The 25,441-nt window shown below is 49.2% G+C and overlaps 1 protein-coding gene across 1 annotated transcript; it reads right to left on the reverse strand.

Annotated features, from left to right (window-relative positions):
• Window positions 1–3,159: 3,159 nt before the first annotated feature.
• Prkab1 (protein kinase AMP-activated non-catalytic subunit beta 1) lies at window positions 3,160–13,567 on the reverse strand. Its single transcript, XM_076922564.1, has 8 exons — window positions 13,405–13,567; window positions 13,139–13,307; window positions 10,649–10,812; window positions 9,711–9,804; window positions 9,344–9,458; window positions 7,373–7,506; window positions 4,473–4,541; window positions 3,160–4,280 (listed from the first exon to the last, which is right to left on the reverse strand). Exons 2-8 carry the CDS (start codon window positions 13,295–13,297, stop codon window positions 4,203–4,205), a joined length of 813 nt encoding a protein of 270 aa, XP_076778679.1. The 5' UTR covers window positions 13,298–13,307; window positions 13,405–13,567; the 3' UTR covers window positions 3,160–4,202.
• Window positions 13,568–25,441: the final 11,874 nt, after the last annotated feature.

Here is a 25,441-nt window from a genome sequence, read left to right on the forward strand (position 1 = left end):
CATCGGAATCTCGGGACTACTTATTGACCCAGACGTGGGTCTTCATCACATTGTTCAGACTGTGTAAACACGGGTGGATATTTTTGTGAAGTGGTGCTATAGGTAAACACCAGAGACAGGGCAGTGTATAAAGAACAAATTATTTCTTGCAGCTCTGGAGATTAGGGGGTCCGAGACAAGGTGCTGTGGGTTATGGTTGCCTGGCCAGGGTTGCTATAAGCTTCCAAGATGACATTTTGTTTCTGAAACTCTCCACAGCCAGAAGGCTTTGTCCTCACAAAAAACTTTCTAGTGAAAAGTCACAGAAGGCAAACTAGCCAAAAAGCTTCATGAAGCCTCTGTTGTAAGGCTTCATCCCCTCGTGTGGGTTGGGGAGGAACTCCCATGACTTAACTACTTCTTATTTCATGTATGTGAGTACACTGTCGCTGTCTTCAGACACACCAGAAGAGGGCATCGGATCTCCATCACAGATGGTTGTGAGCCACCATGTGGGTGCTGGGAATTGAACTCAAGACCTCTGGAAGAGCAGTCAGCGCTCTTAACCGCTGAGCCATCTCTGCAAGCAACTTAACTGCTTCTTAAACAGCATGTTTTAAAACTATCACAGCATAGACAACTGACCTTTGGATGGCACATAGTCAGACCACAGCAGATGAGACACCAGGAGAATTCATCGGAAGCTTGAATGCAAATTGTGCTCATGTTCAAGGAGCCAGATTAAACGGAATCTTGTTCTCTAAAATGCTCTGGCCTCCGACATCAGTTCTGGGTTTCGAGGATTTCCTAACTTGCTGATGGCTGCACTGTGGTCTTCTTGTCTGGTGGTGCCCGACTTCTTTGTGGCCACAGCCCATTCTTGTTCTGTGGTTCCCAGAAGGAGTTAAGGGAGTCTTGGGTGTCCACTCTAGTCCAACCTGTCACTTTTCAGGGAGGGGACATCCCTAGAAGCCATGTGATTTACATACAGCCCTGATCTACATCTAGTATGGGACTCAAAGGCTGACACTGTCAAGCTGGTGACCTAGTCTTGCAGCACCGTCAACTTCCCTCGTGTCTGCACTTAGGCAGAGGGAAGCAAGTGGTCTGCCTCCCCTGGGTCCTCTGGATTTAGGGTGTTTCTGTGATTGTTCAGGTTGACTGCCTAGAGAGTTACACAGGGAGCCCTCCTGGCATTCATTCATTTAACCCACCTAAAGGAAACATGTTTGCTAAGAATTTGTATTTTATCATTCCCCAAATGAATGATACAGCTTAACTATTTACATAAACATACACCGAATCAAGCATAGAGGAGGATGGATGTAAACATCTACGTAAATACTATGCTATTTTATCCCTGACTCCAGTGTCTGTGTCTGGAGACTTTCATAATGGAAACAGGAACAAAACCAGTTACTGGAGGTTGCCAAGGAAACACTGTATCGATCCTGCAGTATCTTTATGTCTTAATAATTTTCAGGCCCTACCTTTGGCTCTATCAATGTGCTTACCTTTCCAGAGGGAGGAAAGATATCCTTACTGAAAAGCAATTTGAGTAAGCTTCCACTAACCATGGGCCCGGTCCTCATCTATAGACAGATTGCTAGCAGGACAAGCGTGGCTTAGGTCGCAGCTGACAGGTGGCAGTGCTTCTGAGGACTGAATGCAGCTGCTCAGTTTCCATTCCTTGGAGGTAAGTTACTCCCAGGCTCCTGGGCCTGGGATCTGTCACCGGGCCTGTGGGCGTCTCCTGCACCACAGAGGACAGCCTCTTGCATGGAGAAAATGAGATTTTTTTCTAAATACACAGAGTGCTCACGTTCTCTGAGGGTGTGCCCCCGTCCGACACTCCCCGTAGGAGCCATCCATGATCCTGGGACACTCACTCTCATAGAGTGAACTCTGAACTTGTTTGTGAAGACCCCCATACTCGGGAGACCCTTCCTCAAGCCTCCGGAATCGCGACCACCCAAAAATCACAAGAAACCATACCTGGATGCAATCAGCAGAGGTTTATTAGGGGAGGAGCCGGCGGTCAAAAACGACAAGCTCTTTAGCTCCAAGAGCAGGGTTTTTGGCCACGTGTGGTGGGATAAAGGGTCTTTTATAGCATGGGGTGGGGGAAGGAAGGCATTTTCGCGCGCTTACACATGATTGGTTGTTTTACAAATTTTGAACATAGCACTGGGAAGACCAAGGGAGGGGTAACCAAGAACAGTGGAACATTTCAGAGAATCTAGCCCAAATGATCTAGAGTCACTTTTTCCGGCTATAGGGCTATGGCCCCACCTAGGTGATAACATCTTTATCTGTAGTCAGGAATGCCTTCCTGCCTTGGGTGAGGCTTGGGGAATGTAATCCAGCAAGTGTCCTTCACCTGGAATGTGAAGGCCTGAAATCTTATTTTCAGTTCCGAGTTCTGTAAGGTGGAAAAATCTACACATATTTCATAAAATGGCCTTTATAATTTTTTACTCTACATTTGTACATGTTATTATTCTCAGTTGGGGTGTTTCAGCCCCTCGTGGGTAGAGCTAAAATTTTTAAAAAAAATGTTTCTGGTTTTATGTGCATTGGTGTTTTGTCTGCATGCTCATCTGTGTGAAAGTGTGAGATCTTGGAGTTATAGGTGAAGAGCTGCCACGTGGATGCTGAGATTTGAACCCAGGTCCTCTAGTCAAAGGGCCGTCAGTGCCCTTAACCACTGAACTACCTCTGGAGCCCCAGCAGGGGACACAGGATGGCCTGGTCACTCTCCCTCTTGAAGCAGATCTCTCACTGAACCTCAAACTCATGCCTTAACTAGACTTGCTTGGCCAGTGAGCTCCGATCTGCTTGGTTTTGCACTGCAGTACTGGGCTTGAAGCACACAGAACTTTGAAGTGGACGCTGGAGATCTGAACTCAGACTCTCACACGTGGGGAGTTAGTGCTCTTACCAACGGAGCCGTCTCCCGGGGGGTCCAAGAACTAGCTCATTCCCATGTGAGATTTCCAGTTGTTCCTCCCACAGCCTCAGAGACGCCACAAGTGTGCTGGGGAGGTGAGTCAGGTACTGACCTCAGCCAGTGCCACACACAGCTGTCTGGTCCACTCACTACAGAGTGCCACAGGAAAGCACCAATAAACCTGGAAGTTCCACTCCTTCAAAAAAAAATTGTACAGAGTCAGAACTTACTTCAGTTATTTTTATAAAGCTTTATTGAAACTTGTACATCAAGATGACAGCAAGTCAGTGTTTTGAAACAGTAACAAAAATGTACCCAAAACTCAAGGTTTAACCAAATACTGGACACTACAGAGCTTGTGCCTGCCTGTTGACAGGAACCTGTACCAATGGGCACATTTGTGAAGTCACCGTGGAAACCAGACTGAGTAGGTTCATTTGTGATAACACTGGTGGACACCTAGCAGTGTGCTGTAGGGGTCCAACTCTTTTAGAAGAAGCAACAGCAACCACTGTGATACTCTTTGCTCACTCGAGACCTGGGTCCCCAGCTGAGTAGCACTGCTGGAACTAAAAGGAGGGCCGGTGCTGTAACCAGGTTGTCATGGTCATGGCCAACACTGCAATTGAAATAAGGAGTCAGTCCACGGTGGCCAGTCCTCAGGGTCATCCGGCTTAATGGAGAATATGGCAGTGGGTTTTGAAGACTGTTTTGAGAATGATTATTGCTGACTGTAGTCACATGATCTATAGTCTCATCCTGGTGACTTATTGCCTTAAGTAGGAGTGGACAGCCAGCCACTCTGGGTAAAAAGGTCTTAGTGCACACAGTGTTGGGAAACGATTGCAAAGCTGCATCTGGAAATCAGACATTGACTTTCCATAGGATCTACAGTCTACTGCTTTGATTCGGAAGGACAGGACAGACTGGACATTGCTTTCTTCCCCAGCCAGGATTCAGCAGGCACAGGCCAGCAGCCTCACGCATTCAGACCATGAGGCCTTTTGTGTGGCTTCAGTCCCGGCTCCCCAGCTTCAGGTCTGGCTGTAGACGTCTCTGGCCAATGGCAGGGATGATGCTTAGAGCACAAAAGCCCTGTGCACTGCGGTGCTGGGGCTGCGGGCGGCCGTCTGTCCATCCCTATTTCTGGCTGTGCCTGGACAAACCTTCAAGGAGGACTGGGGTGGGTGAGATGTCCCAGAGTGAAGATGCACATGCGCACGGAGAGCCCAGCACTGCCCGCTGCCCCGTGGTCCATGCTGGCTCCCTCTTCTCATATGGGCTTGTAGAGCAGGGTGGTGACGTACTTCTTCTTGTACCGGTGGGTGGCACTGAGCACCATCACCCCGTCCTAGGAGGGTGGAGACGACCAGAGTCAGAGAACACGAGACCCCACACGCTTACTGCAAACACAGCTCCTGGGCCTGCCTGCGGGCCCAAGCCGCTCAGACCTGAAGGCTGCTGTCAACACCCCAGGCCATCCTGGCATGCTGTCCTCAGAGCAGAGGCTCAGAAAGGGCTCTACGGCAGGACAGGTCATTACCTTGATGGAGAGTGCATAGAGGTGGTTCAGCATGACGTGGTTGGGTTCCGGGAGCAGCGCCGGATCACACTGAGGGACAAAGAGAGATGTGAGCAAGTAGAATTTGGAGCCAAGATAGTCCCCGCCCCTATTTCATGGCATAGTAGGGGTAGCCAAGGAGAGGAGGCAGGCTCTGGGGTTGACCTGTCTTCCCAAGCCGGGTAGTGTGAACTTGTAGAGATGAGAGGAGAGGTGAGACGGGTAGATCTCTCATGCCAGCTGGATGCAACAGAATGCACTTGCGGTCAAGTTTGCACCCTGACCTTTAAGGCAGGCCCCACCCCACTCTCTTACAGAGAAGACCAGGGACCCACTGAAAATGCTTTCCCAGAACACAAGACCCACTGGGTGCTCCATGCTCCCGAGACGTGGATGGTGAACCAAGTCTCTACAGCTAGACGATGAAGCATGCAGACGACTCTGGAACCGGACACATGGACCTCACCACACCTTTCTCCCTTGAGAGGCCGACAGCTAGAGCATCCTTATTCCACATTCCCAACTCTTAAGAAAATGCGCTCATGTGGGCGTGTGTGTGTGTGTGTGTGTGTGTGTGTGTAGGCTGAGGTCCTGTGTGTGTGTGTGTGTGTGTGTGTGTGTGTGTGTGTGTGTAGGCTGAGGTCCCTGCCTCCAGGGGAGGACATGTTCACGTCACTCCACACTCTGGGAAGCCCAGTGCTGAGGTGATGTCAAGATCTCACAGCAGCCAACAGGCCCCTGAGCCTCGAGTGGAGGGAAACCAAGGCCTCTATGAAGAGGTGTGCCCAGGCCTTTCCAAATGAAGCTGGACGCCTTCGTCACGCTTAGGCACTCTGAGTGGTGGCCTAAGGAGTGGCCACCTGCAAGGGAACAAGATGTCCTATGTGCCTCAGCTGCACGTTGCTTCAACCAGCTGCTGCTAGGAACTTGGGAAAAAATAGTTTCAATCTGTCATTTTTAAAGCTGTCTAACATATGGATCACATCATGTCTGGTATACACAAGTTCTGTGGAATGGCAACACCAGATCACTGACATTTTCACCCTTTTTTGTGTGTGTGGTTAAAAAAAAACAGTTAAAATCGACTGTGCTATTAATGAGCACAGAAATCAGTATCGTCTTTGGAAAACATTATGGATGATCTCTAAAGTTAGACACAGAAGAGCCGAATGATTCAGCCACCTAACCCATGAGTCTGTGTGCACATACATGTGCGTGCATGCATGAGTGTGTCCAAAGGAAACAGAATCTGGATGCTGATGAGATTCTGATATTTCCTTGATCATTGCAAAACTATTTGCAACAGGCAAGAGGGAACAAAAGTGGATTTACATATGGGTATGCATATAGCACTGTGGTGGTGTGTTAACTGGAGCCTGGCAGCATTCCTGGTGGGACACTGCAGAGGACATAGGAGGTGGCCAGAAGCAGCACCTACTATGGATGGCTATGGATGCAGTTGAGACCCCCTCCCTCAAACTCTTGCTGCTTCCCCTGGACTAGAACCTGGGACTGGGAGTCCAAATATATATACCCCTTTTCCTTAAATTGCTCATGTGAAAGATTTTATCACAGCAACAGGAAAAGAAACTACAACAATATGTGGCTCAGCCTTAAAAAGGAAGGAAATTCTGTCACTTGGAACAACACGGATGGACTGTGGACATGAATACGCCAGCTACAGGGAGACATATGCGACATCTTTAAAAAGCAGGCCAGGAGAACTGGATGATTGTCCTGGGGAAGATCCGGGTCAAAGCTACAAGATGTCTGCTGGGCGTGAGAACAGGCCGACCACAGTTATTCACAGTACAGCAGATGTCCCAAAGCCTCTAAGACAGTGGACTCTGAGCAACTCCTGGGGATGCCAGTCAATGCACCTCAGTCTCTGCACTGGGAAACTTAAATAAGACTCCACAGAGAGCACTTCCCTAACTGGAGACAAGATTTACAAGAGCGGAGGCTGCCTTTGACAGTGAGGGGCCAGCCTCTCCCTGGCCATGCCTCCGTGTGTGTGTGTGTGTGTGTGTGTGTGTGTGTGTGTGTGTGTGCCTCACCTGAATCTTTAGGGACAGTGGCTAAGGGTCCGTGGGCGTCTTCACTGGCTGCCTGTTTGAGTGTTACCAGTAAGCACTAGATCCATGGTCTAGTCAGTGAGGTCGGAAGCAGACTGGTCCTCACCACTGGCTTCCTGCATTCACAGGAGCGACCACAACCGCCGCTATCTGTGCTTGGATACAGCACCAAGTGGAGTCTGGTGCCTTGAGGAAAGGTGTTTTCTGAGATGGAGTAACAGACCCTGACACTGCAGCAGGGAACCATCCTCAGACAGTCAACTCACCAACACATGGGCTCTGCTTCTGGGTGCAGTGTTGAGGGGGTTTCTTTAGCACCAGATACAGTTTGCTCTGTCCTTAAGGTTCACATACTGGGAACTTAGTCCCCAGTGACTGCTAGGAGATGGGTTGTGCCTGGTAATGAATTAGGTCTGAGGGCAGAGCATGGATTAATGTATGCACCCCAACTGAGTGGGTCAGGCATCTTGAGGACATTGCTTGCCCTTCCTCTCCTGCCTCGGTGGATGTGGTACAAAGGAAATGTATTAAGACAGCTCCAATTCTGTCCCAGGAGGGCTGATGTTTCCAAAAGCAACTTAGTAATTAAAACTAGATTCTAAAATGTTACAGCTGGGAGAGGAATTCCGAGATCTCCCTGACCAAGGGCTGTGTAGCAGGATGTCATCCTTTCACAAGCAGCCTGTGTCTGTCAGTCAGGGGAGGGCCACAGCAGTCCCCAACAGCAGATAGCATAGACGGTCCCCACCCCACCCCCCCAGCCTTGTAAGAAGCGAGCAGAAAGGAGCTGGGGACGGGAGTACTCACAGAGATGCCCGTGTCCTTGTTCAAGATGACCTGCAGCAGGTGTGGTGGGAGGATGGGTGGGGCTTTGAACCTCTCTTCTGGTTTAGAGACGTAAGGCTCCTGGTGGTAGGGTCCTGGGGGGGAGCTGGACAGCTCTGTTGGGAGATGGTGACAAGACATTCAGACTGCAGGCTCTGGGGCTGCATTTGACTTGTGGTACCCTCATCTAGCTCTGTCCTGGCCTCCTCAATCCAGATCTGTATTTTCTTCAAAGGCATTAAAAACAGGAGATGAGAGCGCCTTGGAATCAGGGCGCTGGGGGTAAAGCTCAATGGTGCCGTGAGACGCTCAGCCAAAGAGCAGCTGTGCCAAAGCCAGATGTCTGGGCCGGACCAGGGGAGCCACTCCCAATGACCTGGCCTCTCTTGTCAGCAGAATGAGGCTTCCCTCTTACTTCAGGCTGAGTTTAGCAACTGCCACAAGTTCTAGGCTTCAGGGGGATTAAGTGGCCCAGCCTAAGTTACAAGGTCTCCCAGGAAGAATAAAAGTCTAATGAGGTACTGACACACTAAAAATAACAATAAAGACCTACATGTAAAGGCTCTTTGGCTCTACACTCCTGGGTCTGAGCGTCTTTATTATATAGGCACAGTAGAAGCGTTTGGAAGTGCAGCACCCCACCTTAGAAGCACCTCAAATCATGACAGCTGGCTGGCTAGATGATGGTACTGAGTCGTCATCTGAATGCCAGGAAGGGTTCTGGCCACCTGCTCCCTAAGCTGGCCCAGAACTTTCTCAACATCAATTTCTGGGTCAAGCTCCCTTTCAAATCTCAGCACAAGAACGGAGAAAAGCATTACCCGCAGAAAGCACAGCTATAAGAAATACATACATGGCATTAAAGAAACAAGCAAACAGGACGTCTGAGCTGGCCTGGCTCAGTAGCAGTGCACTTTCTGCCTGCGAATCATCAACCAGAGCTTTAGCTGGAGGCTTTGGTGTACAGTGTGAAGTTCCATGTCAGCCAGCAGGAGTGTGTGCACTGCCTCCAGGCTGCACCCTCTGCCTGTCTGAAATGTGTCTTCTAGGAGCGGCCAACCACCCCAGTGAGAGAGTGCTGCTTCTGGATCCGTAACCTGACCACTAACACCGCCAGCCGAGCCCAGCAGCCAATTACAGCTGTGGCGTCAGAACTACTAACACTGAGAGACCCCAGAGACACCGAAGTGAGGACAGAAAAGCCCTCTGTAGACTGATGGCTGGCCACTGCTCAGAGCTTATCTTACTGACTCCCACAGGGCCCAGGAAGTAGCCCCCAATACAAAGAAGAAAAGCACACCTAACACCCATCTGGATTCTAACACATGGCATTTCTCCTGAGCTGTCCGCCTGACCTTCAGGGACTCTCTTCCTCCCGGGTGTGGGCAGAGCAAAGGTCACTGGAGCTCCGTGGTCAGAAGACTCTAGTTTACCAGGATTGAACAGAACAGGTTTCCAGAAAAGAGAGTTGTGCCACGTAGCCTGTTTTTCTATAGGGAGCCACTTCCAGTCAGGAAACCAGACAAGTGTAAATGGACTGCACCAGTGACAGCCAAGGTCACTGAGGTGTCGTTTATCACCTGTCAGCCTGCAATCCCTTAGGCACCACTAGCAGGACACGAGCTGGCAGTTTCCCTGGCACGGGTTCATTACTGACCCAAGGTGTCCTCTTGGGCCTGCCTATGGCATAACATCAAGTTTAGGTCTGTCCTCCAGGCAAGTGGAACTGCAGAGGACCCCACAAGACAAGGGCGGTGACTTATGGCTTCTCTGGGTTAAACTCCAACAGCCAGGGTTGCTGGAATTAGGAAGGAACTGCTGTGGCCCACACAGCTCCAGCTGTCCACCTGGCTGGGCCGCTCTTGCTCAAGTGTGAGAGGCAAGGGAAACAGAGTGTGTCCAGGCCACACAGCCCCAGCCTGCACACACATGGGAGAAAGTAACTGTTCATACCAGACACATCGGAGCACTTTTGGGAATCCACCATTAAAGCATCAAATACTTCAAAGTCAGTTTTCTTCACTTGAATGATGTTGTTAACTGTGCCAAGCTGGCTGGTTACTATTGGCTGGGAAGAGACAGACAGGAGAAGTCATAACAGGGAAGGCCTGTGCAGTTCTTCAGAGGACTAGAATTCCTGGCTACAAGGCCTCACTGCCTGGCTAGCTACTCTTGGTCAATTAAGCCAATGAGCTTGCAACCGGCGCTATCTAGCTCAGAGCCACACACAGGGAAGAGGGACCTGAGAGCACATCACAAGGGAGGTGATTGGTGTTGGCTGTGCAGGTACCCAGAGGGCTGAGGGCTGCAGGTAGAGTACCTCAGAAGGATCGTGGGTCCACTGCCCATCCACAAAGAACTTGTACTGATGCTCCCCTTCAGGCAGGTCCAGGATGGCTACAAAGTTATTCTGGCTGCAGAAAGAAAGGAAGCAGTATTTCAGCTGGGTGGGCTGCCCTGTGACTCCAGGTACAACCAGGAGTTCAGCTGCAGGAAAGCAAACATGGCAACCAATTCAGACAATTCTCCGTCTGGGCCTTGACCTAGGAAAGCCACTAGTGGAGCAGCAGGCAGGAGTTCCCAGGAAGTTCACTTTGCTCAGATACTAGGAACCTAGAATCCCAACACTAGAAGATCAACAAATGGCCACTGATGGTTAAGTCTGCATACAGTATTCCACTGGGCAGGCTGGGTGCCACGGAGGGAACCAGAGGCAAACACAGGCTCTAGAACCTTCCCTTCTGTCAGTGTGCCATGGACAGGGACTGAGTCAGTATAACAGGGCACACAGATATTCTCTACACAGCCTGCCTAACTGCCCTGCCACTCCTGAGCTTGCTGTGGACTTCTGTGTCAGCCCTGGAAACAAAGGAAGGTCCAGGAACAACAATCAGGCTCGGCCTAGCAGGGCACGATTTCTCCCCGTTTGCCAGAAGTGGTCACTAGTGAAGGTGTGGAGACGGAAGTCCACACCAGGGCTCTGGTAAAGCATCTCACTAGCCCCTTGCTAACGATGTCTTCAGAGCATGCATCGTCCAACCTTCCAAAAATAACACACAGGAGTCAGCTAGGAGGGACCCGGGAGTTACAGGAGTCCCATACAGAAGTGACTGTTTAGTGCTGTAATGGCTCAGACCCACAACCCTAAGGGTCCCAGCCCAGCAGTCTCTCCAATGCACCAGGAACAACTCTCTCAGAAGAAATGCATAGCTGAACATCAGAGCCTAGCACACAAATGCTGTCCACTGAGCTCATTACCTTCTCGTGAGGGGAAGTTTGCTCCAGTTGTTGAAGGACCCAGACAGGTAAACCTCCTTCCCGCCCCCTGTCCATCGGAACACGGTGGGCCGGGCCTGGGCGGGGGCTTTATCATTCACCTCGAGATCGTGCTGCCAGGCCAGGAATTCCTCCTTCTCTGGAGCCTAAGAAACAGAGCCATTGACTCAGGGTCAGGCGGCCTGCAGTGAGCTCCCCACCCCAGACTGTTAACTAAGGGGCCAGCAGAGTCCAATCAGGCAGCTCTGCTCATGTTTGTGGCACACGACTTGTGTCTGTTCCCCCACCTGTCAAAGAAGATAATAAAACTAACGGCTCTGTTGTACTGTGAAGACAGAGAGTCCGACACACGCGGAGCTTAACCATTAGCTACCGTTATGCAATCAGACTTCACAGAACCTCAAGAGGAAGCGACAAGGCCTACTCGGAAGAAGACTGCCGTGAGTCCTCGGTGGCTCAGTACACTCCATTTCCCTCCCTAAGTAAGACTTGGCACTAAGTAAGACTTGGGAGTCTGTAAGAATTCACTAGGAATGATCTTGGAGCTGATAAAACTGACACAATCAGATGGTAAGGGAAGAGCTGGGGTACACAGGAGAACTACATAAATAAAACAGACTGGTCTCTTCGTTATGGCAAATGGTAATATCCAGTGAGGTAGGTGAGTAACTTTACTCCAGCCAGGAACACATCCATCGCTGGAGTAAGACACAGTTAGATATGATCATTTCATTCTTCAGTCAGACAGAAGCCAAGCACTGGATGTCTAGGGTGGGAGAAAGCCCTGAAGGAAGCCACGCCAGATACTGATCTGCTCTATCTAAAAGATGCCTGAAGCCTTTCAGATAACAGCAGCCTGCAGCCTTTCAGATAACACACTGGAATTGCTAGAGAGCAGCGGCTCTCACCCTTCCTAAAGCTGCACCCCTCTGGTACAGCTCCTCATGCTGTGGTGACCCCAACCATAAGATGATTTGGTTGCAACTTTGTAACTGTAACTTTGCTACTACTACGAATCATAACGTAAATATCTGATAGGCAGGGTATCTGTTAGCTATGCTGACCCCCCGTGAAAAGGTTGTTAGACTCCCAAAGGGTGGCGACCCACAGGTTGAGAACCACTGCTTTAGAGGACAAGTAACTGTAGCTATAATACAGAACTGGGAGAATGGGAAGAATCTCTGACTTGACCCATCAGACACTACTACGAAAAGAGAGAAGATGCCGGCTAAGTCCATTCTCCCTGGTCCGGTAGAGAACAGCACCACCACCCATTTCTTTTTAAAAAGAAAAGTCTACTCAGCTCACTGCAGAGAGCAGAGGGCACTGTGGGATATACAACCAATACATACAACACAAATACTTTTTACTTCCTCTTAAATAGCCTTGGGCTAAAATGACTTCTAGGGGTGGGGACAATCTTGACTCTCTGCTAAAGATCACTGTACACACCTTTTCCCTAAAGCAACAAGGTCCTATCACAAGACGAGTGCCATAAAAGCAGGTGCTTCAAAGTCAGACCCCAAACTAAGATCTGGAGAACAGTCATATGGGTACTTTGCCCAATCGGAGGTGGGGGGAGTAAAAGCAGAGTAACCGGCCAGGTAATTAGCCTGTTTAAGAAATGGAGATTAGGTGGCAATGAACCAGGTTTCAGAGACTATGCTGGTCAGCACCAACCCTCCTGAATGCCGCTTATTCTGATCGATTAGCTTTTTTCTTCTAGAACCACCGACTGCCCTTGGACTGGGCCCCACAGTCGGAAGCACTGGCCACATCACTGTGGTTTTAAGAGACTGTGGCTCAGACAGGAGCTTTCAGCTTGGTCTGCAAAAACTGTTTGCTCTGGTCTGCTTAAAGTCCAAGGCATTATTTCAGTAAAGCAGGAGAGAAGTGGGGGTGTAATTAGCTGCTGGCTGCCGTTCAGAGTGACCCCTGGCCACTGACCTCAAAGTGGAACTGCCGAATCTAAAATAAAGTTAGCTGGGTAGACTGAAACCGTCGGAACCAAACACCTCTGGCAGTCAGCTGGTCAACTTCACCTTCAGCTTAACATATGTGTTCCCGTTTTGCCTCCAAAACGAACACTAAAACTCCCAACCCAACTTCTGCAAAAGAAAGCCGGTCGGCCTGAAGTTGAGGGAAAAAAAAAGGTGTCGCGAAGCCGCGCAATCAATTACACCTAAGAGAAAAGTTAGACACTGGTGCTCAATTACAGTTTAGCTCGACTCTTAATTAAGAATCTCAGACTCGGTCCCAGAGCTGCCTTCTCCTTAATGAGGTTCAACGAAGCCCAGGGTGAGTCTTCCCATCGGTAATCGGTAATTAGGCACAGGTTCCCGGACAGCAAAGAGGGCTGTGACAGGGCCAGCTCCCTCCAGGTGTGACGCTAGGAATGTGGCGGGAACAACAGCCAAGGAGCCCTCCCCTCAACCTGAGTCCAGAGGGCCCGGGTGCCCCTCGACTCAGCACCTTGATTTCCTCCGAGTGGAAGATGTCGGCGTCTTCGGGGCTGTCCATCAGGATCTTGGGCCTGTCCCCATCCTTGGAGCCCCCCGAACTGTCCCTCCGCGGCGTCTTGTGGCCGGCCTGCCGCTCCAGCGCGGCGCGCTCGCTGCTCGTGTTGCCCATGGCGGAGGGTCTGCGGGGACACAGGGAAGCGGGAAGGGCCTGGACCCCCGGGACCGCGGACCACGCCCCTCTGGCCGCGCGCGCTCGCCCGCCGAGCCCCGCTTTACCTGCTCGGTCGGCCGCGGCTGGGAGTCGGACAAGATCGGGAGCGTAACCTGACACTCCTCGGGCAACTCCCCTCTACCCCTTAGCAACTTCCGCTTCCGGCCGGGCCCCGCGAAGGAAGGGTGGTCTGTGCGGGACGGAGCGCTCGAGGCTGGCGTGACATCACTTCCGTTTCCGTTCTGGGAGCGAGCGTCCGACGACGACCTCTCCCGGCCGCTCAGCGCGCAGCCGCAGCGGGTCGTTCCGGGCCGCTCCCAGGTCGAGCTTCCTGATGGCCGGCAGGAGGCGCTGGCGAGCTCGCCTCTTCCCGCTCCCGACCCAGCGAGGATGCTGTTGATGGCGCCGCCCACCTCACCCCAGGAAAGGGCAAAACGAATTGCGATACCCAGGAGCTGGAGAGATGGTACGGCGGCTTAGAGCACTTGCTCTTGCAGAGTACCCGGGTTCGGGTCGGGGCGCTTACATGGTGGCTCACAACTATTTGCAGTTTAAATTCCAGGGAATCCTGGCGCCTAAGGCGGTGTACACATAGACGGGTAGGCAGAGCACTCATACACATAATCTTAAAAAAAACAAAAGCAAAAAATAAAACCACATTTACGTCTCTCCCGTAGGTGCACTGGCTCTCACAGTTGACTGTATTAGGATAACCTAGATGGCCTCTCCAGACTGGTCAAATCTGAATTTATGTACACTAAGGTGGAGGATGCAGACCATCTTGTGGGTGTTTGAGAAAAATGACAGACCTTAGGATTTCAGGGAAACTGGCGTTATTAGTGGGGTTCTGTTGTTTGTTTAAAGTTGAATGTATGGCCTTTTGATAGGTCATTTTGCTTTGGAGCTACATTAGTCACATTATGCATAAACTATATGAGTGCTTAGTAGAAGTACAGACTCTTGTAATAAAATGTCCTCATTTTTAGTCAGCCTTTTTTGAAAAACATTGTCTTGTGGGGTTTTTGTTTGTTTGTTATGCATTGGATTTTTCTAGCCATGTCTTACATTTTATCCATATATATGTTTCAGGATTTTGTTTGTTTGTTTGTTTGTTTTTTTCAAGACATGGTTTCTGTGTGTAACAGCCCTGGCTGTCCTGGAACTCACTTTGTAGACCAAGCTAGCTAGCCTTTAATTCACAGAGATCCGCCTTCCTCTCCCTCCTGAGTGTTGGGATTAAAGGTGTGCACCACCATGCCCAGTGACCATCTATATTTTTAATTATCTGCAATGTGACACATTTTTGTTAAGGGAACCAGGGATCCCCATGTCTGACATACAGTTTTCTAGAGGGACTTTAACAGTGTCTATCTAAAACAAGGAAACTTAAAATTTTATGGACAATTTCTAGTGAATTTCTACAAAAATTCATACATGAAAACAATATACAAGCATGTTTTTCTGAAGCATTGATTCTAATCACTATACTAACGCTAAGATGCACATTTTAAAAATATTTTGTCTCTCCGAAATTGGATGCTCTTAGCCATAAAAGAATCTTAGACTTGATGAAATAGAGAAACTTAAAACCCCAGAAGTTTGTTGATTCAAAAATGGCTAACTGCATTATATAGAATATTTAAGCAACATTACAAAAAGAAAAGAAAAGAAGCAATATCTGGAATTGGTGGGGCACCCTTGAAGTCCTAGTACCTCAGAGGTTCAGGGAGGAATAGTCTTGAGTTTGAGGCCGGCTTGGGCTACACAGTGGTAGCTAATCTCAAAAGTAGGTAAGTTTGGGGGCGGGGTTTGGCGGAACTATTTGATGGTTCCGTAAAGGTACCTACCAAGCTAGTGCGGCAACTTGAGGTTTATCTTCAGAACTCGCGAGCGCGCGCGCGCGCGCACACACACACACACACACACACACACACACACGCCTGCACACATACAATTTTAAGCATAAAGGCACACATACAATTTTAAGCATAAAGACAACCAACCAGCATTGTGTGGGTGAGCATACAGAGATGTTTCTAACACCCCGCATTCCTAAGCCAAGCTCCAGAATGACAGAAGAGCATGGGTTCTGCAGTCAGCCTGACTGGGTTCAGATTGTGAAGTTTACCATTTAGGAAGTTCCATCAGGGTGTCTACTGAGAAATGGCCCCCAAAGTAACAGCTACCTTAGAGGTCTGTTCTGTGACCCACTTTCATAAGAGTCATGGAACCTGGTTAGCACTTGACCCTAGAACACCCTCAGTGGGTGTGGCTTTTTTTTTTTTTTTTAATCAGCACTGTCCTTTTTAAAGTTGGAAAGTTCTGGAAGGATACAAAGGTAGCAAACACCGTGGATGGCAAGAATGAAATAGAAAAAAAACAGAAGGGAGACTTTTGCCTTTTTAGCTTGTGTGTTTATACACTTCCCTTTTTATTTATTTGCCAGTGAGGCTGTGCCCCGGCCTCGCCCCGGCCCCGCCCCGGCCCCAGCTCTAGCCCTAGCCCTGAGCAAAAATAATAAGACCTGCTCCAACTCTAAAGGAATCCTTATAGAAGAGGGGTGGGCCACAGGAAGGGGAAGGCGCCGGTCGGAAGGCATTCTCTCTGAGCTGAGTGAGGGCCAAGGAGAATTTTCTGGCACCAACGACCTTCTGAATTTACTCCGTGAAGTCTGAACTGTTGAACCTTCCAGCAGAACTGAGCTGGAAGAGATGAGCGTGGTTCCGACGTCCTCAAGTAGGTAGCGAGGAGCCCAGATGCTGTGGGTTCTCTGGAACAACTGGCGAGTAGCGCGTGCGCCCAAAGGGCCCTTATCTGAGCCCTGCAGATGCTTTGATGTGCCTGGACAGTCTCAAGACTTCTGCTCTCACGCAGATAACAGTGAAAGCACCATCCCATGATAGCGGACACCCACGTGTGTAGCTGGAAGATCTTGTCGGTGTTTTCCAGTCAAGGAGACAGTCCAGAGCTCTGCTCTGAGATGCCTACTAAAGGATGCAAGTGGGCACTGAGATCTGGGCTAAACCCCCGTCTCAAGACTGTGCTGTCTGGATGTATAACTATACCTCGTGGGCTGACTCTAGCCGCTTTCCAACAGAAACAATCAACATAGGAATCAGAGGTGCTGGCTGGAGAGATGGCTCAGTGGGTATAGGTGCTTGTAGCCTGATGACCCGAGTTCAACCCCCAGACTCAAATTGGTAGAAAGAGAGAACGATTTAACAGTTGATAAATTATGCCCCGCCCCTTCTTTCTAGAATTAGAAGTAGCTTATCGCCTGTCAAAAACCATGGTATTCATAATTAAGTTTCAGGAAATCATTCTGAATTTATTAAGAGACATCTTAGTCATCAGAATATTTTGAAGATTGTAGAGAGAATCTCTTATAAGCAACCTGTCAATTCAAAACAAAACAAGAAAACCCTATGGCTGATGAGCTGAGGCAGGAAATAGGAGGTGGGACAATGGTGGGAAGAGAGGATTCTGGGAAGTAAGTAGACATGCTAGAGCGTCTCCTGGGAGTGTAGAGATGGCCAGAAGCGTGGGAGCTGAGCAGAGGTAACCAGCCACGTAGAGGATCTCAGGATAGAATAAATCGGAGATTCGCCCAGGAAGATGTGACAGACGAGGCAGATGCAGGTGATAAGCCACGTGGCAGAGTGTAGATTAGAATAAATAGATTATTTTAAATTATGATCTATTCAGAGAAAGGCCTAGCTATATGGCTGAGGTATTTGTAAATATATTTTGAGTCTGAGTCTTATTTCTGGGAACATGGGCCTGGGAGGAAGAGCCAGACATAATTTCTACAAAAGATTTAGTTATTTTTATTTTTGTATGTCTATGAATGTTCTGCCCACATACGTGTATGTTCACTATATGTGTGCCCACAGAAGAGGGCACTGGCTCCCCTGGAACTGGAGTTAAGGAAGGTTGTGAGCTGCCATGTGGATGCCAGGAACCGAACCCATATCCTCTGCAGGGACAAACGAGTGCCCTTAGTCACTGAGCCATCTCTACAAGCAGACATGGTCTGGTGGTTTGAATGTACTTGGCCCAGGGAGTGGCACTATTAGGAGGTGTGGCCTTGTTGGAGTGGGTGTGGCCCTGTTGGAGTAGGTGTGGCCCTGTTGGAGTAGGTGTGGCCCTGTTGGAGTAGGTGTGGCCCTGTTGGAGTGGGTGTGGCCTTGTTGGAGTGGGTGTGGCCTTGTTGGAGTGGGTGTGGCCTTGTTGGAGTGGGTGTGTCACTGTGGGCCTGGGCTTTGATACCCTAGTCCTAGCTGCCTGGAAGTCAGTATTCTGCTAGCAGCCTTCAGATGAAGATGTAGAACTCTCAGCTCCTCCTGCACCATGCCTGCCTGGATGCCACCATGTTCCTGTCTTGATGATAATGGACTGAACCTCTGAACCTGTAAGCCAGTCCCAATTAAATGTTGTCCTTCTAAGAGTTGTCTTGGTCATGGTGTCTGTTCACAGCAGCAAAACCCTAACTAAAACTCATGATACTGGAGAAGGAGTCAAAAGTTCTAATCTTGATCCAAAGGCAGTCAGGAAGAAGCTGTCACACTTGAGGTAGCTTGAGTTTAGGAGACCTTAAAGCCTGCCCTCATGATAACACACTTCCATGAACAAGGCCACACCCACTTCAACAAGGCCACACCTCCTAGTAGCTAGTCCCTAAGGGTCAAGCATTCAAACACATGAGTCTGTGGAGGCCAAACCTATTCAAACCACCACAATAATCTTTTTGGGAGAGTGGGAGCGGGGGTGGAGACAGGGTTTCACTATGTAGCTCTGGCTCCCCAAAACTCTATACACCAAGCTGGCCTTGAACTCAGAGATGTGCCTGTCTTGAGCTCGGAGTATTCTCAAACCCAACTTGTCTGCTCATGTATGCATCTTATGATAGATTTGCAACAGCTTTCGAGTATAGATTGAGATAGTCTGAGGCCTTATGCCTTCAAAACTGACCTTGGCATGCACCCCAGATGGCATGCACCTCAAAGAGATAAAGTTGAGGACCAGAGGTCTGGGTCAGCCGATGGGAATCTTGCTGTATTTTATTACATTTTTATGGACAGAAGGACTATCATTTATATCAGCTCTGGCCCGTGTGGAAAGTCCGGGTAAGTGACTCTCCATCTACAGATGTTGATATAGTGTCTGTGTTGGGACACTTTTGTATTCTTGTTTTTATTTATGGTACTGGAGATCAAATCTGTAGCTTTGTGCTTGCTTACAAGGCTGTACCCTACCTCATAGACAAGGCTGTACCTACCTCATAAACAAGGCTGTACCCTACCTCATAGACGAGGCTGTACCCTAGCTCATAGACAAGGCTGTACCCTACCTCATAGATGAGGCTGTACCCTAGCTCATAGACAAGGCTGTACCCTACCTCATAGACGAGGCTGTACCCTAGCTCATAGATAAGGCTGTACCCTACCTCATAGATGAGGCTGTACCCTAGCTCACAGACGAGGCTATACCCTACCTCATAGACAAGGCTGTACCCTACCTCATAGACGAGGCTGTACCCTAGCTCATAGACGAGGCTGTACCCTAGCTCACTGTTACTTATCCTTTTCTTTGCTTCTTGTTTGTTTTTTGAGAGATTTTTTTAAAAGACACTCATCAATATTAAATATCAAAATAGCTGCTTTATAGGTAGGGGTCTCTTTCTCTCTTTTGGCTCCAAAGAGATCACAACCAAAGTGAACACATTTAAAGCCAATAGCCTCCAGGCTCTATGAACAGATATCAGAAGTCTCACCTAAAAGCATCTATCAGGGGCTGGAGAGAAGGCTCAGTGCCTAGGAGCACTGGCTGCTCCTCCTGAGGGTCTGGGTTCAGTTCCCAGCACCCACATGTTTGATCACAACCATCTGTAACTCCAGTTCTAGAGAATTTGATGTCCCCTTCTGGCCTCTACAGGCACTGCATGCATGCAGTGTACAGACATACACGCAGACAAAACATCCATACAAGTAAGATAAACGCAAGTAAATCTTCTTTATAAGGGGTGATTGCATCTGAAAAGCAACAGGACACCCCTCTAGGCTGTAGAGAATCCTCACAGGTCAGGGGTGGTCAGGGTGCCTGGGTCTCCCAAAGTGCAGACTTTCAAAACAATAATAATCAAATTAAAGTTTTGTACTAATGTCCAAGGCTTTGGCAGCACTGTCTGGTAGAAAGCAGAATGAGACAGTGCGTTGGAGATTACAGCTTCAGCAAAAAGCGATTTCATGCGCCTGAATCAGAGGCACAATCTTCCCCTGCAAGGGGGCGGAGAGCAGTAAGGACCACCTCACCGGTGACTGGTTCCCTATTCATTTTGTGAGCATCTGGGAAGGGCGCAGAGATGGACGAGTCTGGTCATGGAGTGGGCAGTAGAGGTGTTGTCTGCTGAGCTCTGGGGTAGGGAGGGAGTGGGGGTTTCTGCGGCTCCCTGTTTTACTGTGGTCACTTCTGATGAACAGAGTGAAAAGGCTGTCTGGGTCAGGAGAGGTAGCCTGGGGTTACGAGCACAGCTGCTCTTCCAGAGGACTTGAACTCAGTTTCCAGCACGCATGCAGGGTTGCTCGCAACCACCTGTAACTTCAGTTCTGGGGGACTGAACATCCTCTTCTGGCCTCCTTGGGCACCTGCAAGTGTGCCTGCATATGTGAGCGCATGTGCACACACACACACATACACACGCACACACATCACATACACATATTCACATACACACGCACACTGACATACACATACACACACGGACATACACACATATGTACACACACAGATATACACATGCTGACACACACACATCACCCCCCACACTGACACACACACTGACATACGCATATATGTACACACACATATAGACATACACACACACATACATGCGTACATACACACACATCACATATACTCACACACATATACACACTCATACACATCACATACACACACTGACATACACTCACACATTGACATAAACACACATGTTCATACTCAGTCATACACACACTGACACATACACATATACCCACACACACATCACATACACTCACACACTGTTATTATACACACAAGTACACACACCATTCACACACACACTCCATTAAATCTTTTAAAACCTAAAAGGTAGTTTTCTAAAGATACCAGACTCTGAACCCCTCCATGTTTTCTTTTGTTCGTTTCTTTGTTTCTCCTATCTCAGCTAACTTCCTAGGATCCCCATCTGCTTCAGCCGTTGCTCTGTACAGAACAATGAGGTTCTGCACAGCGAGGGCTTCCCTTGAGCCATATTTGGCTGAGAGGAGGCACACACCCATTTTTTTCCTTCATGTAGTCATTGGGATGAAAAGTTACCTTCCCATAAAGTAAGGGAGAATTGGGGTGAGGCCTCAGAGCTGCAGACAGACTTGGGATGCTTTGGAAATGGTTGCCACGATGATGACAAAATTACAAAACGCATAGACCACAAACAACATACTTTTAAAGAATTTTCCCATGTTGCTTCTGAGGTCATAATATCAGAGCCTAGCAGCCTTCCCCTCTCACGGACAGACACCCACTGGCACGCTATGGAGACATTGTCTGTGAGTCCCCAGCTAACAGACTTTCTGTTGCCAGGTTCTTGCGGGTGGAACGTTCCAGAAGGATACACAACTAACTGTTGAATTCAGAGACTGAAGGACAAGGGAGTCAATTGTTTTGAAATGTGTGCGTTGTATGTGTGTGTGCACGTGGGCGCAGACATGTGTTCACGTTCCTGTCCCCGTGGAGGCCAGAGAAGTCATCGGCATTCTGCTCCATCACTCTCTGCTTTATTCCCTGGAGACAGGGAGCCTGGGCGAGACTGGCAGCCAGCAAGCCCCAAGCATCATCCTGACTTTGCCCTCAACAGTTCATGTACAGCTGTACCTGGCTTTTATGTGCACTGGGCTCAGGTCTTCCAGAAGAAGGTCTTCTCCACTATCTGCTCAGCTCGGTAGCCAGTCTTCATCTTCCACAGTACTGGATCAGTTATCGTATCCAGGCTGGGTATTTCGATGGAGCAGCTTTGGGAATGGCTGTCTATGCTCCACCCTGTGACATTTCGGGCCAGAAACATCAGTCAGTTAGACTGGCGATTGGCCAAAAGCCTACTTCGAAAGTTTCAGCCTGTACTACAGTGAAATTTACTCGGGACCCCCATGTGAATAAACGAGACCCCCCTCTCTCAGCCAGTTCCTTCACAGCTTCGACGCTGGAGTATCTGAAGCTGCCCAGCCCATTCCCAGCACTGGCTCATCAAAACCATACTGGGGCTGATTAGCGTTCTACTTTGGGGGTGGGGGGGTAAGTTCAACTGCACGTGCAAACATGTACAGTACCACCGACCCACGTTCCTAGCCCCCTGTCGCTTCTTTTCCTTATCAAAGCCATGCCATTTTGTTTGAGTGAATGCCCTCTGAGAGAACCAACCACCATCTTGGGGCATTCAGCCCCCCCCCCTTCCTTAGAAGATCATCCTTGTTGCGGGCTTACTATAGCGGCTGGGTAGGGCATGGGATTTTTGCCCGAGTACCCAGCGGCTCCCTGTTACCTGCTGTAAGCAGCCCAGCTTCAACGCACATGGCCTGGGGGAGGGTGTGTGTGTGTGTGTGTGTGTGTGTGTGTGCACGCGCACGTGCCTGAGCTCATGCATAGAGGGTAAATTAGGGTGGGGCATCCATATTCGCAGATGCTCTTGTCCATGCTGGGTTAAAGCATTCCAGGTGAGGCCGGTGGAGTGCAGAGGAGCCCCCCACACCCGTGCAGAGTCCTCACCCCTCACCTATGCTTCGTAATGAAGCTCAGTAAATTTATTGGTTCCCTGAGTGATCTTTGGTTGAATCGTGCCAGGGTTTGCCGTTGGGTCCTTAGGAGAACAGATAGATGTTGGTTTCATTCCCCACCCCCCCCACCCCCCAACGACAAGGGACTTCGGCATTACAATTCCTTCCAGTTTGCTTCTAGATGTCATTATCAAAACAAAACAAAACAAACAAAAAACCAAACCAACCAACCAACCAACCAAACAAACAAAAAACAAAAAACCGGGTCCTTTGAGGCCAGGGATTGATGTGCCCTTTAGCGGAGCATCACCCTAGAGTGCCATTCTCCACGGCTGCCACGAGAGGGCACCCCAAACTCAAAGGAGGCTTGGGAAAGGCCGCCGGGACTGGAGCTTTACCGGCTCTTTCTTTATCCTGAAATCGCTTCTGGAGAGACGCAGTTTCATTCCCTCCTTTTGCTGAATCACCCTGATAAGCGATAAAGAGAAAAATGAGTGTGTTTGGGACAGACTTTCTAACTAATACCTTGATTTAGCTTCGGCCTGGCTTAAAAGTCAAGGTTTTCTTCTGCTTAACAATGACAAGATGGCAGAGACTTCCTTGATTCCAGTTTTCCACTAGGAATCAGAGGTGAACACGCTGGATGTGGATCCAAGAGCTTCCCGGAGAGCTTCTACTATGCCCGGGGAAAATCAACATCCGATGATAATTACATAGAGTGTATCTAACATTCCTTGTATTTACCTATGATTGCCGTGTGTGTGTGTGTGTGTGTGTGTGTGTGTGTGTGTGTGTGTGTGTGTATGTGTGTTTTGTATGTTGTGGGCGTGCCTGTGTCATGGCGCTCACATGGTGTCCACAGCACAACTTTCAGGAGTTAATTCTGTTTTTCTACCTTTATGTGGTTTGCTGGCTAATTTTACATCAACTCGTCACGGGCTAGAGTCATCTGATTGAACCCTAATTGAGAAAATGCCTTCATTAGATTGGGCTATAGACAAGCCTGTAGGACATTTTTAAAATTAGTGACTGATGGGGAGGGCCCCGCCCATTGTGGGTGGAGCCATCCCTGGGCTGGTGGTCTTGGGTTCTATAAGAAAGCAGGCTGAGCAAGCCATGGGGAGCAAGCCAGTAAGCAGCACCCCTCCATGGCCTCTGCATCAGCTCCTGCCTCCAGGTTCCTGCCCTGTGTGAGTTCCTGTCCTGACTTCATCCAGTGATGAACAGTGATGTGGAAATGTAAGCTGAATTAACCCTTTCCTCCTCGGTTCTCTTTTGGATATGGTGTTTTAGCGCAGCAGTAGTGACCCTGACTGATACAGAGGTTATACCAGGATAGTGAGGTATCTCTGTGACAGGTCTGGCCACTTTTGCAGGGAGGACTGTGGAAGGACTTTGGAACTTTGGGCTAGAAGAGCCAGTGAGAGTGGCGAGCCCTGTGGGATGTTCTGTGGGAGCCTGGAAGAACAGTGCAGATGAGACCTGGCTTGGGAAGTTTCAGAGGGAAATTTAAAGACTATCAGGGCTGCTTGATATTTTGAATTGAGAAAATGTGGTTCAGCTGAAGCTGAAGGGTCAGCTGTGGTTAACAAGAGACCAGCACCATTGCAATGAACCCTTCAAGTTCTGAGACAATTGATGCTGGTCAGCTAAAGCTGAGGACTTGGCGGTGGTTAGGACGAGACCAGTCTTGCTGAGGTAAAATCTTCTGTGTGTGGGTGAGGGGGTCCTCAGGGTCACCACCCGGAAGCTGTGTTTCAGAGGTGGCCCAGGCTGTACCTTGAACTTGATTCTGTAAGTGTCTTGAATTGGTTGAATTAAGACTGTGGGAGTTCTATGTTCCTGATATATTTTATCTTTGTGCTATTTTAAAATATGAGGTCTTGGGGATTACATCCCCCCCCCCGAAAAAAAAAAAAGAAAAAGATTATGTCTTTAAAAGTGTCATGTGTCAAGTTGGTGTGTATGGGGGTGGGTCAATTGTGCTGGCTAGTTCTATGTCAACTTGACACAAGCTAGAGTCATCTGAGAGGAGGGAACCCCAATCCCTCCTCTGCAGGCAGGCCTGTAGAACATTTTCTTAATTATTGATTGATGGGGACTGGGAAAAGGAGGCTCCCCGATGAGGCTTTTATTTTATTTTATTTTTGGTTTTTTCGAGACAGGGTTTCTCTGTGTAGCCCTGGCTGTCCTGGCACTCACTCTGTAGACCAGGCTGGCCTCGAACTCAGAAATCCACCTGCCTCTGCCTCCCAGGTGCTGGGATTAAAGGCGTGCGCCACCACTGACCACCCCATGAGGCTTTTATTGAGACTGAATAAGCACACTGAAGGGAGAGCCTTTGGTTCTGGGAGAGTTGGCACATCAGAGGTGTCTTTAAAGAAAACCTGAAAACTGCCTGTCAAAGTTCGCCTCGGTGGGTGAAAGAGAAACGGCTTGAAGGAGGGACTACTGTTTTGGCTCAGGGTTCCAGGGCTCAGCCTACAACCCTGGGCTCTCTGGAAACAGTGATTCTGTGTCAAGTGATCAGTGCCTTAGATGACAATTAGGCCAGCTGTGTGAAACCTAGGGTTGGTTTGGGGTACAGGGAGCGTCACAAGGTCGCAGATGGGGTGGTGGGGCGGCAGCAGAGGAGCCCTGCCAGGCAGCCAGCTAGGGGTCTGACTGCTTAGGGCATTCTGGATTTGGGCCCAGTGAGACCCGCCTCAAACTTATGACATCCAGCAGCATGAAATCTGGGTTCAGTCACTCCATTTGGTTAGTTTTCTTGTTATTGTGGACACACACACACACACAAACACACACACTAATAGAAACCACTCAAAGGTGGTAGGACTGATTTGGGCTCACAGTTTGACGAGCTCAAGTTATGGTTGTCTGACTTCAGAGACCACACCATGTTGGCAGGAACACAAGGCAGGGGAATCTGTTTACATCATGACTGGTGATGCAGGGAAAGAGGGGGTCTCATTCTCTGGGATAAGATCATCACATTCAGGTGAACACACCTGTTAGTTCATCCTCTTTGGGAACACAGGAACACTCTCCCAGACACCCCCAAAGTCCCATCTACCCAGTACCCCTGAGTGACTCTGAACAGCAATGAAGATCAGCCTTTGTAGTTTGGGATTTTATCTGTTTGTCTGAGACAGGGTCTCACTGAGCCCAAAACCCTGGCTGGCTTGGAAGTCCCATGCGTCTGTGTCTGCCTCCTGAATGCTAAGATTAAAGTTATATTGACACCCCATACTGCCCCAGTTTGGGGTATTTGTAACACCATTGGAAATTAATT

This window comes from Arvicanthis niloticus, chromosome 24 (genome assembly GCF_011762505.2).
Source record: "Arvicanthis niloticus isolate mArvNil1 chromosome 24, mArvNil1.pat.X, whole genome shotgun sequence".
NCBI lineage: Eukaryota > Metazoa > Chordata > Mammalia > Rodentia > Muridae > Arvicanthis > Arvicanthis niloticus.

What these genes read in the sequence shown, in the direction of transcription:
- Prkab1 (XM_076922564.1), bottom strand. Translation starts at nt 13,297, where the DNA reads ATGGGCAACACGAGCAGCGAGCGCGCCGCGCTGGAGCGGCAGGCCGGC. An exon ending in GGACCCACGATCCTTCTGAG is followed by an intron (nt 9,459 to 9,710) that starts GTACTCTACCTG and finishes GTCTCTTCCCAG; the next exon opens with CCAATAGTAACCAGCCAGCT. An exon ending in ACAAGGACACGGGCATCTCT is followed by an intron (nt 4,542 to 7,372) that starts GTGAGTACTCCC and finishes TTTGTCCCTCAG; the next exon opens with TGTGATCCGGCGCTGCTCCC.